Below are 18,879 nucleotides of genomic sequence, written 5' to 3'. Positions count from 1 at the left end.
AATTCTTAGCTTCTTGTGAAGTCTTTTTATCTTCATAGCTAACTATGTTAGGGGAAGTTGGACAGAATGTTGAAAATTAATCTCTCTTTCCTAGCTCTGAACTGCAAGGTTTTCTACTGGTGAATGACTTAAAAGCTCTGGTTGAATTTTTCAGGTGGCTCTCTTCCTTTCTGAAGATGGACTAAATTAAGATATATCTGTTAAGAAACTCTTAGAAAATGAGCTACCACCTGTGTATTACATCTGCTCTACTAGCTTTCTTATTTTCTTTGAAAAAAATACTTGATACATAAGCCATTTCAAACATGATTTTTAAGACTTTTTATGATTTAAAACTTTTGGTGTTTAAAGTTACTTTTTTTTTGTTTTTATGTTATATGTTAGGTTTCATGAAACCTATGTATTGCTTAAAAATAAAACTAAACTCTTTAACTTCTGAACATCTGTTTGCAAAATATTCTAAAACTTTTGGAATCAGAATGATCATATTTAAGCTTTTTTTTTTTTTTTCCTAATAGCCAAGGATGGATCCTGTTAAGTTATTTCTTTGCAAATCAGGAGAATTCTATCATACTTTTGCCTTTCTTATATTAGGAGAGCTCAAGAAGGAGAATTTTTAATTGAAGTATTTATTTCATTTGTTTCTCCCCAGCATTGAAGATAATGATGATGATAGCAAAATGGCAGATCTATTGTCCTACTTTCAGCAGCAACTCACTTTTCAGGAATCCATGCTCAAACTTTGTCAGCCTGAGCTTGACACCAGTCAAACTCACATTTCAGGTATGGAATCTTGGATGATGTAATTTGAGAAGAAATACTTTTTTACTTAAGATGCATTATAAGTGTATTAAACTTATCAAATCTTTTTTTTTTTTTTTTTTCTCATATTATGTGCTATATTCTTTTTTTTTTTTTTTTTTTTTTTTTTAGAGAATTTTTTTTTTATTATATATATATATATATTTTATAATATTATCCCTTGTATTCATTTTTCCAATTTACCCCCCCTCCCTCTATTCCCTCCCCCCGACGACAGGCAATACCATACATTTTACATGTGTTACAATATAGTCTAGGTACAATACATGTGTGCGAATATCATTTTCTTGTTGCACAATAAACATTAGAATCCGAAGGTACATGCAACCTGGGCAGACAGATATTAGTGCTAACAATTTTCATTCCCCTCCCAGTGTTTCTTCTCTGGGTGCAGCTACCTCTGTCCATCATTGATCAACTGGAAGTGAGTTGGATCTTCTTTATGTTGAAGATTTCCACTTCCATCAGAATACATCCTCATACAGTATTGTTGTTGAAGTGTACAGTGATCTTCTGGTTCTGCTCATTTCACTCAGCATCAGTTGATTTAAGTCTCTCCAGGCCTCTCTATATTCCTCCTGCTGGTCATTTCTTACCGAGCAATAATATTCCATAACCTTCATATACCACAATTTACCCAACCATTCTCCAACTGATGGACATCCATTCATCCTCCAGTTTCTAGCTACAACAAAAAGAGCTGCCACAAACATTTTGGCACATATATGTCTCTTTCCGCTCTTTAGTATTTCTTTGGGATATAATCCCAGTAGTAGTGCTGCTGGGTCAAAGGGTATGCACATTTTGATAACTTTTTGGGCATAGTTCCAGATTGCTCTCCAGAATGGCTGGATTCTTTCACAACTCCACCAGCAATGTATTAGTGTCCCAGTTTCCCTTATCAAATCTTTAGATACTTTATGTAGCAGTTGTTCTGGCCTTTTTTTTTTTTTTTTTTTTTTTTTTTTTGACAATTAGAATTTTACGATTCTGATGCTGTGTTTGTATTGGTATTTCTGATTTGGGTTGTGAGAGGATCATAGAAGTTGTTAAGTTAGGTGTTTGAGTCAGTATTGTATAATGTAATGGAGCTAGGACACTTAGGAAAATTTCAGTGACTCCAACACTCCAGCAAATATTTACAGGGATTTGGGAGATAGTGTGACTGATTAAAAATACTTACACCTTATTTGCTTGAAGCAAATTTGTTAAATTTACCTTGGGACTTAAGAGACCCAAAAAATAATTGGAAATTTTCAAGCTAGTGCATGAGATTTAATAGAATAGTATTTTGTTGTTCTCAAAAACACTATAGACTAGACATGTAATTGCCTATATTATAAAAATTATAATACTTATTTTTTGTGTTTAGTTAATTCCCTGTATCAACTGTGCTAATAGGCATTATAAAATATTTATTGGTGTTGGGCAGGAAAAGGGCTTTGGTTAATATATGAAGATAACTGCTTCCTTTAGTGGAAACCCTATTTTAGTCCCAAATTTTAAACAGAAAGTTATTTCCTTTTTGAAGTAGTTTAAAGTAACAAGAAGTATCTTGCTCAGAAATGTGAATTAAGTGAAGGCAGATATATATATAGAGAGAATATAATTTATCTATCTTTGGTTAAATAAATGATTCATTGGTATTATATGAAAACAGAAGTAAGATATTCATAATAGTATGTAGGAAAAAAATTTTTTTAACATGATGCTCATTCTAATGATTATTTTCTGTTTGCAGTTTTGCCAATGGAAGTCCTAATGTATATTTTCCGATGGGTGGTTTCTAGTGATTTGGATCTTCGATCTTTAGAACAATTGTCTCTGGTGTGTAGAGGATTCTATATTTGTGCCAGGTATAGACTTTTTGAAACAATTTAACTTAATGACCAAATGACATGATTAAGGGAAGGGTACATCCATTATTAGTTGTACAATTTAATAAAGTGGTATGTGCAAAATCTTTAATGTGGTATAGTTGAAACAGCACTGGATTTGGCATTGGAAAATTGGGATTTGAATACTAAATAAAGAGTAAATCTATGTGACTTTAAACAAAGCTAAGCCTGGTATTGGATTACATAATGTCAAAGATCTCTTTAAATTCTAAATTTTATGAACTCCACATAACATTGTTCTGAATAAAACTGTAATACAGTTTTCTAATGGGATTGTTGGAATCTAATTTTTCAGTAAGATAAATGTGATTTCATCTGTTTTCATATAGAATAGACTGCTACTTTTTGTAGGTTGCATGCCAATTTAAGTAAGAAATATTTTTGAAAAATCTTATTTGTACCCCTTTTTTTTAATCATTTGGTATACTTTTTCTTTCTCAGGTGATATCAGTTAATTTAACAAATTTTTGATCAGTATTGGCTTATTTTTAGATCAAAGCAAACCACTAACTCTGTCTGGGGGATTATTGGAGTATGGAGATGGGGTTTTATTAGTTGTCATGATTTTAATATTTTGCTGCCTATTTATGTCAAGCAAACATTTGGATGTTTTGATACTTGAAATTGGAAGAAATTTTCAGGGGTGAATTTTGTTTTTGTTTTTTTGTTTTTTTATCTTAAATTTTTAATCTGTTTTAGAATTTGTATCCATTTCTTCATTTTATCGTTGAATCTTAAATAATTTCACATTTCAGTGGATTTCTATGGCATAATTTAACCAGCATTAAGCTCTTATAGTGTTGCTACTTAATTTTTGAAGAACTTAGCACTTTTGTTTTCCTTTAAATTTTTCTTATAATTAGAGAACAGTACTGTAGAGAGGGAATTAGAAAGGAGAACTTTTCATTGGAACAGTTTTTAATGTATTATCTTACCAAGTAAAAGCACTTAAAGCAAAATCTTTAGATAAATATACTAGCTTAATAAAACTATAAAAATGAGTTTGAAAAAATAACATTGTTAGTTATTAACCTCCATGGTTGTAAGCTGTCATTTCAGTCAAAAAACAGTAAATTCACAGTTTGCACTACTATAACTGATATATTTCTCTATGTCTCCAAGTTGTGGGACTTATTCCATTCAGTATAATGAAGTTGGATATGTGCTCTAATTACCTAGGGACCCTGAAATCTGGCGTTTAGCCTGCTTGAAAGTTTGGGGCAGAAGTTGTATTAAACTTGTTCCTTACACCTCCTGGAGAGAGATGTTTTTAGAACGGCCCCGTGTTCGGTTTGATGGTAAGTTAAGCTTTTAGAAGTTAGGAAGTATGGAAAAATAGCATGAATCTTTATTAAATACCATATATTTTTATTTGCTGAAATGGAATTGTAACAATCAGCATATAGTAGAAAATGTTGAGAGGACAAAAGTGGGGCTAGAGGGACACACATAAACTTTATATCTTATATACAATTTGGCTTTTAAAGCATTTTTTTCTTTTCATGACCTTGCTTTTAAGAATATATTTCTTTTCCAACATAGGAGTTTATATCAGCAAAACAACATATATTCGACAAGGAGAACAATCACTTGATGGTTTCTATCGGGCCTGGCACCAAGTGGAATATTACAGGTACAGCTGTAGTAAACTGAGTGAGTGAAAAATTATATCTATCCAAGTATGATTCAGATAGGAAAATTGTACTTATCCAATGCAAATTGGTGGAATTTTTTCTTCTTAGTTATTTGCTCAGATACTGTGTAGCATTCATACATTTATGTCCCTGCTGCTTTTCTTATTATTATACATGGGAGCTATATTCCAAACATTTTAATTAGAAGTAACATTTCAGTTTCTCTAGTTATGCCAAAAGAGACATTTTGAACATTTACACTTCTCCTTTCTCACTTACTCAATCATGGATATAAATTTACCAGAATTTCTTTTGCCATTATTGTACTTGTTTATCATCACCACCATTTGTTTACCTGTTCAGAGATCTTGTCATTCCTCTTTAGTGTCTCATTCCTCAAATGTGGCTTTTTTCAGTGAGTCAGCAATAAAACTTTTTTAGTATGAAAATATTTGTTCTTAGATTGACTAGCAGTACTGCTTGATATGGGTTAACTGTAATCCTTATTTTATGCTATTCAATCAGTTGTATTTAGATTGAGACACAAATTATATAGACACAGAATCATGTGAAAAATCAACTTGAGTATCCTATAGATTAGTATATTTTAAATGTTTGCTTTCTTCAGATAGAATAACGTATATTATTATGAAAGATATCATTGCTTAACACCCATCTTGACACTTTCTCCTCCCCTTAGTTTCTGAAGATCTTAACATTAAAAACATAATTTGTTTAGCTTTTCTAGGTTTTATATATTGTATACTTGTGTCACTGGTGTTTTGGGGTTCTCTTTTCTCTTTTTATCAAATACAGATATATGCGATTCTTTCCTGATGGCCAAGTCATGGTGCTGACGACCCCTGAGGAGCCACAGTCCATTGTTCCTCGTTTACGAACTAAAAATAGCAGGTTTTTATTTGTTGAGTTCTTTCATCCAGTCTACATGTTAGAGTTACTTGTTACAGAGTCCATCACTCATTGGTCTCCTTTCTCTTATGTCTTACATACATCTGAAAGCTAACTAATAGGTTTTTCTCTTATTTTAGAACTGATGCAATCTTACTTGGTCATTATCGCTTATCCCAGGACACAGACAATCAAACCAAAGTATTTGCTGTGATAACTAAGAAAAAAGAAGAAGTAAGTGTGTGATTCTTGTCCTTTCCCAATATGTTTTGCATTCACAGCCACCAAAATGACTTCCTGAGCTCCTTGCAGAGCCCCCTTTTAGTTTTGCCTTGGACCTGAGAGCTTACCTCATACCAGGGTCCCACTCCCCATATTTTGTATTTACTTTGTTTGTATTGTGTACCAAACTATTAAATTAAATTATTGTGTGTTAAACATATGTATGCTTCTTCCTGCTGATGCAGCTTCTTGATGAAAGGAACTATTTCACTTTTTCTTTCCATCATCAAAGTATGGTTCAGTACCTAGCACACAGAATCAGTGCATAAAAAATACTTGGTGATTGATCAGTCACACAAGAAAGAATCGATCATTTCCTTTCTTCATTTCACTATTTATTAGTTCTGTTCCTTAAAAGACACCAGAAATGACTGTTTCATCATGATAGGAACCATATCATTAAAAAAAAAAATAAGAATATCTCACCATTTGTATCAGAAGAGAACTGGAATGTTTTCTAAATTCTGATAATTTTTAGGGTTTACTGTAAGTTTGATAGTTTTAGGGTTAAAGCCCAAAAAAGTTGAATGTTTGCACTTCATCCAGTGCTAATGTAGTAGACCCTTGGGAGCAGAGGGCTACCAGGCTGCTTAATAAGAGACAAGCTGTCACTCATCAGAAAAATAACAGGTTAAACATTCTATATGTGTAACACTGATATGTTGAATATGAATAAAGTGTATGTGTGGTCAATGCACTTCTAACTAGAGGAGGGAGGAAGAACTAATCTTAAAAAGTAAAATAAAATAAAAGAATTTGACTCTGTCATCCTCTCAAGCTACCACATTTTCTCTCTCCTCCCTTTCATAGATTTCTAGAAAAAAAAAGTCATATCTTCTTCTCTCACCAAGTTCTCAACGTCTTTGTTCCCATCCTCATCATTCATTTGAAACTGCCCTTTCTAAAGTTACCTAAGATTTCTTGATTGGTAAATGTGATAAAACCTTTTGGTAATTTTCAGCTTTCTTGATCTCCCTTCAGCATTCGACACTATTGATCACTCTCTATTCCTCCTTTGCTTTCATGAAACTGCTCTTTTGACCTTCTGTGTATCTGACCAGTCCTTAGTTTTCTTTTTTTTTTTTTTTTTAATTTTCTTTCCATATTGTTCTTCCTAAAAGGTTTCACAAAGGTTTCAAATGTACAATTTCTTTTCTTTTTGATGATTTTTATCAGCACCCATAAACTCAATTATTTTGATGCAAATGACTTTTGGAGGTGAGGGGGGATGAGTGTGTCTTGCATATATCCAGCCCATCTTCTGAGCTTCATTCATTCCTGAACCAACAGTTGTTTATAGGACATTATAAACAGGATCTCCTGTAGACATCTCAAACTCAACATGTCCAGAATATAATTCATAATCTTTACTTCCAACTCCACTCCTTTTTCTTACTTCCCTTTTTCTATTGAAGGCAACACCATACTTCCAGTTACACTGGTCTATAACTTTAGATATCCTTGACTTCTCACTGTTGCTTATCTTATATTTGCTTATCTCATATATACAATCAATGGCCAAATCTTATTGATTCTTCCTCTACAACATCATTTGGATCTGTCTTTTTCTTTTCACTCTCATAATCATCATTAGAATTTCCTCATTTAATTATTACAATATACATAATTAGACTTTCCAGTCTATTCTCCACACATCTGTCAAAGTGATAGTTCTAAAATACAGGGATGACAATTTCACCCCCTTCTCAATAAACTCTAGCAGCTTCCCTAAAATCTTTAGTTTTAATTACAAACTCTGTCATTTAAATGCTTTCACAACCTGGCTCCACTCCTACCTTTCCATCCTTATGATACATTACTGCTTTCTATTGGTGATGTTTCATTACAAATTGACCTTGCTATTCCTTGTATCCCAAATTCCTATTTTGTCTCCATATCTTTATACAAGCTGTCCCTGATGTCTCCTTCCTCAGATCTGCCTCTTAATTTCAGATATCCTTCAAAGATCATCTTACATGTCATCTGTGGGAGGCCTTTTTTAGTGCCTCTTCACTTGCTATATTTTCCTTTTAAATTACTGGGGGAGGTGGGGAAAGAGGGGAGAGAGAGAGAGAGAGAAAGAGAGAGAGAGACACACACACATACACAGACACTTCCCTTTATAAAATGTATGTACCTTCTAGGCAAGAACCATTGGATTTTTTTCTTTATATTCCCAACATTTACAGTGTCAACCACATAGTAGGTACTTAATAAATAGTTTTTCGATTACTTAGTTGATTTATCAGGAATATTACTAGAAAATCATTTCTCTTCCTATTGAAAATAAACCAGAAAAAGACCTTATTTATTTCCCTTATCTTGGAAAAAAAAAGAACAAAATACATGTGATTTTTGTCATCATGACATTATTGGGTTCCTGTTATCTTGATGTTAACTCTATGGCTTAACTTTCTGTATGCTTGCATCCTTGCCCTGTCTCTATCCTAGGTAGTTATTTGTAACCTGATAGAATAATTAACTACTTACTGTTTTTAAGGATTAAGTGGTACCAAAATATAATTGAATATGTATGATTTAGACCTCTAGTCCTATGTATCATGCAATAAAATGCATAGGACAGGATTTGATTTATGGAAATTTCTCGACCATCTGTTCCTGCTCTCCTTGCTCCATCTTGAGGTGTCATCTGGCATTTGGGTAGATGGCTATAAAGGTAGCAGACATTGTGACTGACTATGGTTTGACACTATTACTTACAGAGTAGTGTCACAGGGGAGGTATGGGCATGTACTAAACATTTTCTAATCAACAGAACTTAAAACCATCTTTTTTAATCCCTAAAAAGTAATAAAAGTTTATTAGTGCTTCTTAATATATTTTAAGCCCATTTGATTCACTATGAAAAAAAAAAAGCAATATGCACACATCTACCTTATTATGGCAAAAGATGAATTGCCCTTATTTTTCTTTTCCTTTACAAATTTTTTCTTTAAAGGGAGATTCAAGTGTATCTAAGTCCACCAGCAGACTTATCCTAAACAGAAAATCTGGGTATTAGAAGCTGTGGGATATAATAGGGACCTGGGGCCCAAGTTCTTGTCATGTCAAGTTCTTCCACCTACTAGCTCTGTAATGGTCATTTTTTTCCTCTGCATCTCAAATTTTCTCAGCTGATTAAAAAAAAAAACAAAAAAAAAAAAATCAACAGGTAATTCTACTCAAACTCTGTATTTTACAAAATTTTTGTGATGACCTGAATGAAATGTTAACTAAGAGAATACTTTGAAAAAGTACAAACTATCAAAGTATAGGGTATTAATAATGTTATCTTTGTCATTTTCACTTAAATCATATAGAAATAGTCATTGGAATAGAAAAAAGCTTCTTAGCTCTTATTTAACTTTTCTTTTATAGAAGCCAATTGACTACAAATATAGGTATTTTCGTCGAGTGCCTGTGCAAGAAACAGATCAGAGCTTTCATGTTGGTCTCCAGCTTTGTTCCAGTGGCCATCAGAGATTCAACAAGCTTGTCTGGATACATCATTCCTGTCATATAACTTACAAGTAAGCAAATGTCTTGAGTGTAATAAGGATGAATATACATAACAAGGGTCTTATTTCTTAGGCAATGAGGTTTTGGATTCTTCATGATAGATGAATTTGCTTGCAGGATAGAATGATGACACTAATTTAATATGTTTTGGTCATTTAAATTATTCAAGAAAATTTTTTAATACTATGCTATTCCTAATATTATGCTATTCCTACCTTTTCTCCTTTACACCTTTTAAATTTTGGTTCCTTTTCTCTCCCTGCTGTTTAGTTAGTTGTTGGAGAATGGAAACTAGTTTTATTGTTATATTAAGCAAAAATTACCTAGGAACATTATTCTTCTTAGAACATCAAGTAGTACATTCTTAGAGCAGATGTAAGTGACTTTTGGGTTATTCACTCTTCTGAACTATGCATGCCCCTATTCTCCTTCATTAGTAGTCCATTGGAAAATATTTATTGAGCACTTGTCATCATCCCTCCTCTCAAATTCTACTCCATTGTGTCCTCATAGTCTGGAAGTGATCCTAGGTTCACAAAAATTATGATTTTGAAACGCAAGCTCTGTTACCTCCTCTTAAGCTGGGAGGGCTTTGAATACCAGACCATTGACAGACTATGTTTGTCAACTGGGAATCAGCCAAGCTTAAGGTTAGAGAAACTCATCACCAGAAGGTTGGCCACCAGGTGATAATTTATTATTTTTTTTGGCCACAGCATTTCATGAAGACCATCTACTAAGGCATGCGAGGGGTGGTGATCTTCAACCAGGGAAGGAGTACCCCACACCACTGAAACTACGGATCTTTTAAAGTATGTACCCATTACCGTGCTACATACTAGCTAGCAAGAGATATGAGAAAAATATGAGACATTATATAGTCTCTAGCCCCCCTCAATAGGTTTATTTGGGGTGATAAGATCTACCTGTATAAAACATGTAGTGAAAAAATAGTTTTGACAAATAAATTTTGTTATTATTAATTGGGTGGCATAAAAACCAATTTTTCTTTTTAAATTAGTGAAACAAATTAGTTTGCAAAGATAGTCAAAGGCATTTGACTTCCAATAAGATAACTTTTTCTTCTAAAATTCTGCATTTTGAGAATTAGAAGGTCTGAGTACTTTTTATTCAAAGTTCTAACAGCATGATTTTGGGGTATTTAATTAAAGATTGTTTAAAAATAATATCACTTTCAGATATATAAATAACATTTTCTTCAGCCATTGGGAAGTTCCTACACACATGAGAAATTATTTTTATTCTTCAACCTTGGCCTTGAATGGGGACACCTATAGTTCAGAGCAGTAGATAATCTAGAAGGCATTTCTCCTTTGGAGGGTCTCAAGCAATGGAGAAGAACCAAACTCAGAAGTTGTGCAATAGACATAGCAAGCAGCTCTAATTTGGTCTTGAAACCAAATGAAAAAGCAGTTGATTCCTAGAAATAAGACATAAGTATATGCAGCTTAGATGGCTTCCTTTTGGGAGCTAGTCAATTGTTCTTTGGTTTCTTTCTCTACTTTCCCCTCTGAACTAGGCTAGATTGTTGCTTTCCTCCCTCTTATCTTGATGCACTGTTAATCATATAAATTTTGAATGAAAATCCTATGTCCCCGAAGAAAGACAAAAAGGATTTCCAGAGAATTTAAATTAATTGGAAATTAATTCATCAATCTTCTCTTTCTAGATCAACGGGTGAGACTGCAGTCACAGCTTTTGAAATTGACAAGATGTATACCCCCTTATTCTTTGCCAGAGTGAAGAGTTTTACTGCATTCTCAGAAAAACCTCTTTAAGAATTTTACATCTTTCCTCTTAACTCTTGCATGGGTCTAAAGTGTAGAGCAAAAGAGTACTTAAGTTATGAATATGTATATATTTGGAACTTATTTTAAATTGTTGAGGTTCTTTTGAAAAAATATAAAATGATATTTTTATTTTTGAATAGTTGATTTGGAAAAGTGTTTTGTTTTGAAATTAAAATTATGAGTTGTCTTAAGCATTTATGTTGTCAGAAACAATATGAGCTGTTTTAATCATGTCATTTTTCAAGCAGGTCTATAAGCAGTTATCTTTTAAGCAAACCTTTATCTGCCTGATGACTATAATATTTACATGAGTCAGGATGGGCTCTAGTGAAAAAGAATTTTGCTGAACATGCGACATATAGTACATATGCTCTGAAGGCTTAAAATGCAAAAAACAAAACAAAGCAAAACATTGTTCTACATTGTTTGAAACTGAAGAGATTCTAAATAAATGTTTCTTTCAAGAAAATGTTCCTGGTTTGCCTTTTTAAAAAGTCATATTTTCTCCAATGCACAGAACATTAAATGAATCAAAGGAGATTTACATAGGTTAGTGTATAAACAGCTACACACTGTACCTGACCTTGGGTCACTGTCTCACACAAGAAGGATGATTCCAAGCACTTGGTGAAAGTGTGGATGGCTCAGTAGAGGACCATTACTTCTGGAAAAGTAACTCAAAGGGCAAAATCTCCTGGCTGAGTCAGGATCCTCATCCTTGCCATGAATACACTTGTGAGCCCAGAGAGCTTGGAAGAGAAGGCCCAGAGGAACTAGAGTAAATTGGAGATTGTATCATCCCAGCCCCTTTATCTTTACAGATGAGAGTCTGGGGCCAGAGAGATAAAGTAATTTGTTGCCAATGAGCAACCAAATTAAAATTGGAGTAAGACTCCCTAAGGGGAGAGAAGAGAAGGGGCAGCAGCACTCGGCAGATACTCATTTTGATAGTAAGCTCTTCTTCTAGAGCTTATCTTTCCATTGTATCTTGTTGCTTCACATTTATACAAGCACTTCCTCATCATCCTGAGATTGGGGCTTAGGGAGAATGGGGAAAAGAGATTTTTTATTCCCAGAGTTTGATTTCAATGTTAGAATGGTGTATTGAAAAAAGATCAGGATTTGGAGTCTGAAGAGTCTCCTTCCATTATCAGCTCTATTACTGCCTAGAGTAGGTATTTAATCTCTACTTTGGTTTCCTTATGTATAAAATGATGATCTAAATGACCTTTAAGGTCTCTTGCAGCTCTAAATCTATGATTGTATGTAAAAATGATGCTTTGATCAGATATTTTTTGGAGGAAACAGGTAATGCTAGTGTACTGTCTTGAAAAGAAAAATTCTTGATTAGCATTGGAATTATCCCATTTGCAGACCTTCCTGTCAACATAAACATAAAAGAAGTCCCCTTCTAGTTGTACATCATTTAGAGCTGGAAAGAAAAATCTTGAGATATATAAAAAACTTTTTTTTTTTTAATAAAATGAACATATTTTGTTTATTGGTAGGCCTACATATAAGAAATTTTTTAAATGAATACATTTCATTGTCTTGGAACTCTAGGGGTGAAACCTGAGCCTGTGTTTTCAGTGATACAGGGAACTCCCAAAAAAGGAGAATTCCTTTCACTAGTGAAAGTTAGCACCTTTTTTGAAATTTAGGCTTAGGGCACTGAGATTAAGCTATTTGCTTAACAAATATGTGTTCAGAGAGAAGATTTGAACCCAGGCCTTGGAGGCTTTGGGTCCAGCTCTTTGTTTTGGTGGCATGCTGCCTCTCATAGGAGCACAGGAATCTCAAATGTTGCCACTTCAGAGAGAGAATGCAATTTGGCGTTGGTTGGAGGCTTTGTACCAGTCTTAAGTGATAACTTTTTATCCGAAGTGGAGTGAGTAGCTAAAAAGAATTTTGAAGATAGCAGTGTGGATTAAATGGGCTAGATATTTACAGTCTGAGTTTATTAGTTTCATTTGAAAAGCCAGTTACCCAAATATCTGAATACTTACATAAGCTCACAAATACAAAGTCAAATATATTATCTATCCTGCTTTTCTTTATCAAGTTAGCTGATTGAGAGATGACAATAAATAAATTTTGTTAATACATATTGCCAGTGGATACCAAGTTCTTAAATAAAAGTTATCCTTTATCACAACTAACTAAATGGGGTTTTTCCTCCTTTTCAGTTGCCTTGAGGTTAAAATCGTTGTTTCTTTTTTCCCTAAAATCAATTTTATTTATCACATCCATCATTGAGAATGCAAGAAAATCACAAACAGCTGTAGCCAGGCAAAGCAAATTTCTACATTAGCTATATCAAAAGAAATGCCTCAATGCATTCTTCAAGTCCATCAGTTCATTGCCTGAAATAAATAACATTTTTTACCATGAAAGCTTTGGAATTTTCCTTGGTTGGTCATTGGATTAATTAAGAGTCTTTCAAGTTGTTTGTCTATACACTTTTGTTACTGTATATATACCATTCTGGTTGTGCTTGCTTCACTTTGCATCAGTTCATGCAAGTTTCCCCAGGTTTTTCTGAAACAATCCCCATCAATTTTTTTTAGAAAGACAATAAAGACAGTTTTTACATAACACGTCCTAAAGAAAATTTCTGTCATTTGAAGGTTATTTCCAAATGGTACCAAGAAATCAAAAAACACAAATTTGAAGTTTTTGAAGCTATGCCTGAAGTCAATTCTTCATTTTCTCTCACTTGCTTTTTTTTCACATCCTATCAATCTTTGAAGGTGAAATAAAGCTTGAAAAATCTCACTTTTTACCAATGAAGCCTTTCCTAATCCCCATTCCTCTTGCAAAAAGTGGTTTGTCATTATCTCTCATTTCAATCATTCTTGTTCATATTTTAATTGTCTACATATTATCTCCATTAATAGTATTTTACTTAAATTTTTTTCTCCTCCCCAACGTTCTTTTCCCACAAATAAAAACTCTTTAACAAATATTCATGGTAAAACAAATTCCTATGCAGTGTCTAAAAAATGTGCATCTTCTTGCATCTTGATTCCAAAAATTGTGGCCTGATCATTGATGCAATCATTGAATGGAATTCTTAACTTTTTCAAAATTGTTTATCTTTACAATGCTAACATGTTATTTTCCTTGGTTTGTTTGTTTGTTTCTTTACTTTATTCTGCATCAGTTCATACAAGTCTTCCTTGGTTTTGTGGGGGTTTTTTTGAAGCTACCTTTTTTTTGAATACTGGGTCTCTTCAAATCAAGCTTGGAAATGCAGCACTCAAGAGCCTAAACCCAGTACTGTTGCTCTCTCTTTGTGACCTGAACTTGTTCACAAATTCTTTTCAGCCTTGGTGAAATAGACCCAGTATACTTCCATTTTGGATTTTAAGGACACTTGCCAAAATATTTCCTATTAAGCCACAATTCCTGAGGAATTACAACTATTGGGGACAATTTGGCCATAGTATTATTATTTTTGCAGCCTCAACTCTCCAAGGTTTTATTGGCTTTAAGGAAATTAGTTTTGATCAATGAAGAATAAGAAGTCATAGCAAATTGGAATATCTGTTTCCTCCCATTCTTAAGACTACCAATCATTTTTTAGCCAAATGTTTTGGAAAGGGCTGGGTTTGGAATGAGAGGGCATGGGTACAAATTATGGCCGCCTTATTACTTAACCTCTTTGGGTTCCAGTCTTCTCATCTGTAAAATTAAATAAACAAGTTGACTTCCAAATTCCCTCCCACTTCTAAATATGATAACATAATATGGGGAGTTTGAGTCATTTCAGGCTATTCCAACTCGACCCCATTTGGGATTTTCTTGGCAAAAATAACTGGAGTAGTTTGCCATTCTCCAGTTCGTTTTACAGATGTGGTAACTGAGGCAAACAGTTAAGTGACTTATCCAAGGTTACTCAGCCAATAAGTGTCTAAAGCCAGATTTAATCTTATAAAGTCGACTCCAGGACTGCTACTTTGTCTGCTTCACTACCTAGCTTCCTCACTTAGGGTGTTACTGGATACTAATAAAAATTAAGGTGTCATTTAAAAGTGACATAGCTTTGTAGAATATAAGCACTAGACAAAATTTTAGCACTGAATAACAAGCCTTTACATATTGAGAATGAAGAAATAAACTCAGAAAAGGTGGAATGATTTCTGTAAAGTTACATAGCTTAACAGTGGCAGAGATAAAATGACAATCCAGGTCTTCTGACTCCCGGTTTATTGAAATACTGAATTTTTTGTGGCCGGATGTCAGTGTCTATGGGTTGTAGTTCATATCCCAAGAAAAGATGAACTAGCTCTCTTGTTTCCTTGTATAGCATAACATATGCATGGATAGTTAACAGGCCATTGAAGGCCACCAAAGCTTGAAGTACTGGCTGATTACCAGTAGGTGGCACTATAAATACAGGAATGTTTTCTTTCTATAGTTGAAAGAGCAATAGGTTGTTCCTTTAAAAAAAAATTGTTTTCTTTCTGTTTTAAACATGACAAACATAGACTAATCTAAACATCTCCATACACAAAGAACAAGGAAAAAAGGGATTGTGGGTATTTGTGGGTTTTTCTCAAATAAGAAAAAGAGAGGCAAAAAATGCAAGAAATACTAGCCTTTGGTCCTATAACTTATATGATGAAAAGGTACCATCCCTCCACCCCCTTCCTTATACCCATTCAACATTATTCATTCAGCAAATATTAAGACTCTATCATGTATAACTGATATAGTATCAAAGATGTAGACCAGGAAAGGACACTCAGAGACCATCTAGTCCCACCTCTTTGGGGCTATTGTAGGTTCCTAAAGCCGGTCATGAAATAAACAGCAGATTTCTAACTCTAGAATCAGTGTCATTCCATTGTACTACTGTCACTCCCTCAGATGTCTAGAGAAATGCATAATCCCTGACCTTAGGGAGTTTATAGCCTAGTAGGAAAGATAGGACATGTACACAAATAACTGTGATAAAATTATCATTATGATATGGGAAAGGGATTGAGTCTCTGATTTTGTTGCAATAAGGAAATTCCTAAAACAATACTGATACAAGTATTTCCCACAGCCATTTTGTGTCAGAAATGTGACTTAAACTCTTTCTGAAGCCAGATCTCTTTCCATTATATTATGCTGCCTTTCATTATTAATTGCTATTAACTATAACACAAAATGCATGCCAAATTCTTGAGAGGTACAGATAAAATGCTATGTCAGATCAGGGGAAGGAGAGACCACTCTTAGCTGGGAGATCAAGGAAAGCTTCATAAAGAAGACAATATTTCCCTTGAAGAATGAATGGATGATAATAACAAGAATAACTGACACTTTAAAGATTAATTTTATATGTGATTTAAGATCTGCAAAGTGTTTTATATGCATTCTCATAAGCTTGGAGTTGGAAGGGACCTTAAAATTTAACTAATCCAAGGTGTTACAGATTAGGGAATTGAGTCAGTTTGATTCCTTTAAAATCCTGTGAGGTAGGTACTATGGGTTTTAATTTCCTTGGTTTACAGGGAACGAGGCTCAGAGAAATCAAGAGATTTGCCCATGGACATATTAGAGCCAAGACATGGGGAGGAGGACATAGATATTCCAAGCACAGGGAATAATAAATGATGTAAGTAAAAACACCCAGACAAGAAAGTCTGAAATATTAGAAAATGTGGATGAGACGGGTGGAGGAAGGAGGGGTATTAATAGTGTGACTAAAAATAGAACAGCTAAATTGGAGCTACTTTATAATGGATTTTGCATGTCAATCTAGAGTTCAGACTTTAAAATTTTTTATTTTATTTTTGGTAATTCCAAATTTTCTCCCTCTCCTACTTATTGAAAAAAAAAAAAAAAAAGCCTGTTACAAATGTACATAGTGATACACAACAAATTCCTACATTAGTCATGACAAAAGAAAGAAAGAAGGAAAATATACTTTTAATCAGTACCCTTAGTCCATTAGCTTTTTTATCTGGCAGTGCAAAATGTTTCATCATGAGTTCTTTGAAACTGTAGTTGGTCATTGTATTGATCAGTGTATCTAAGTTTTTTCAGAGTTGGTTTTAGACTTTAGTTGGCAAGGAAAGTCACTGAAGGTTTTGTATGTGTAAGTTGTTTTTGTTTTTTTTCCTTGAAGGAAGTGATATAATCAGAGTTGTGCATTAGAAAAATTTATCTGATAGTATGTAAGATAAATTTGAGAAGTAAGAAACTGGAATTCTTCTTGATAAATTCTTATTGAGTGATTGATGGATGGAGAATGGTCTGATCAGTAAGGATGGTTAAAGAACAGGTGAGATCTCAGGCTCTCTTCTAAAGAACTGACAAAAGATTATAGTGGAAAAATATTGGAATCAGTCCGGACCTGGCTTCAAGTCCAGGGTCTGATATTTCAAGTCTAAATAATCACAATCAACTCTCATAATTTCTTAATTTCAACTTCTTTATCCCTAAATTGGTGATGATAATATTTATTTTTTCTACTTTATTCAGTTGTCATGAATGAAGTCTTCTAAGCAGAATGGAAATAACAATGGTAGCTAGCACATAGCATAGGCTTTAAGGCTTACAAAGCCTGAGCTCATTTTGTTTATTTTCCTGTTAATTTTAGATATATAATCCATTCATAAGTCAAAACATCACACTTGATCATTCTTTGAAAACGAAGGATGAACATTTTATAATCTAATCTGTGAATAATGAGATTCTTAATTTGCCTGTGCTTCTTAAGTAGGAGTAGTTTCATTTTTCTATCCATCCCTGTTCCTTGCACAATGCTTGATAAATGTTTAATTAATAGATGGTTGTGTGGTCATTTAGCCACTAGGTGGCCCAGTCGATACAGCGCTGGGGCTGGCATCAGGAAGACTCATCTTCCTGAATTCAAATTCCACCTTAAGATCATTAGCTATGTGACCCTTGGCAAGTCACTTCACTCTGCTTGCCTCAATTCCTCATCTACTGGAGAAGGAAATAATAAATCACTCCACCATCTTTGTCAGGAAAATGGGATGATGGAGAGTTGGGACTGAAATGATGGAACAGCAACAGCAACAACAGATAGTGTGGCTAAAAAAGAGGTTAAAGAATAGTCCTCCTAGACTTTTAAAATGCAGGATTCTCATCGATTTCCTTTATAGAAATCTTATATAGTAGATATGACTTTGTAGCAGTGACTATCATTACAATGTTCAAATTTAGATATCTCCAGAACTTTTCAGTTACTTTGAAAAACTAATATCCTTTGATTTGAAGTGAATTATAGGTGGAAAATGAGGGGTAGGGAACGCCCTTATCTCTGGGACAGCTAAGCCACATTTTTGTAATTTTTATCTTTAGATGCCTCTAGTTCCCGGTTTCATTTAACCTTGTAACTAATGAAGAAATAACAACCTATTTGTTAAATTCATTCAGGATTTCCAAATCGCACCTTCCTTCCCCAAGTATGTGATAACCAGTAGGGGGAGAATGTCAAAAGCAGAAGTTTTCTAGACAAGAGCTTCTTAAACTGTTTCTCCTCATAACCCCTTTCTGCCCAAGAATTTTTTGCGGGCCCCAGGATATATAGATATATAAAATAGTTATTCAAACCAAATATGATATTATTAATTATTATTAATATTAGTTATTAATAACATATTATAAGTTAGCAATCTCCACATTCAGTTACTTGACCCCATATGGGGTTGCAAACACAGTTTAAGAAGCTTTACTGTAGACTGACTTGAAAGGGAATCTCCTCTAAAATACACTCAACAAATGGTCATTCAGACTTTGCTCTAAAAACTACAGTGGTGGGAAGGAGAAATTTCCCTCACTACCTCCCCGGACAGACTATTTTCCTTTGAGATAGTTTTAATGTTTTAAGAGAGGGAGAGCTAATCTTGGAGTCAGGACGACCTGAATTTAAATCCTGGTTCAGTTGCTGAAATCTTAGGCAAGGTCCTTTACCACTGTCTGCCTCAATCTACTCCTCTGTAAAACTGGGATTAATAATAGAATCAACTTGCCAGAGTTGTC

General features: G+C 33.8%; 1 protein-coding gene across 3 annotated transcripts in view; it reads left to right on the top strand.

Moving 5' to 3' along the window:
- FBXO9 (F-box protein 9) overlaps window positions 1–11,344 on the top strand; it is a 33,166-nt gene extending 21,822 nt beyond the window's left edge. For 2 of the 3 annotated variants that reach the window (XM_074310646.1, XM_074310645.1), the window contains exons 6-13: window positions 653–783; window positions 2,564–2,678; window positions 3,900–4,018; window positions 4,263–4,353; window positions 5,171–5,266; window positions 5,404–5,497; window positions 8,924–9,075; window positions 10,755–11,344. In XM_074310646.1, the coding sequence (XP_074166747.1) occupies window positions 653–783; window positions 2,564–2,678; window positions 3,900–4,018; window positions 4,263–4,353; window positions 5,171–5,266; window positions 5,404–5,497; window positions 8,924–9,075; window positions 10,755–10,863 (907 nt within the window). In that variant the 3' untranslated portion in view covers window positions 10,864–11,344. Of the gene's footprint in view, window positions 1–652; window positions 784–2,563; window positions 2,679–3,899; window positions 4,019–4,262; window positions 4,354–5,170; window positions 5,267–5,403; window positions 5,498–8,923; window positions 9,076–9,780; window positions 9,877–10,754 lie in introns of all 3 variants that reach the window. The other variant, XR_012489275.1, reaches the window with a different exon arrangement.
- The last annotated feature ends 7,535 nt before the right edge of the window (window positions 11,345–18,879 follow it).

Source organism: Sminthopsis crassicaudata, chromosome 4, assembly GCF_048593235.1.
Source record: "Sminthopsis crassicaudata isolate SCR6 chromosome 4, ASM4859323v1, whole genome shotgun sequence".
Taxonomy (NCBI): Eukaryota; Metazoa; Chordata; class Mammalia; order Dasyuromorphia; family Dasyuridae; genus Sminthopsis; species Sminthopsis crassicaudata.
The sequence above is the reverse complement of the archived record's forward strand: the minus strand, read 5'-3'. Positions and strand labels throughout refer to the sequence as shown.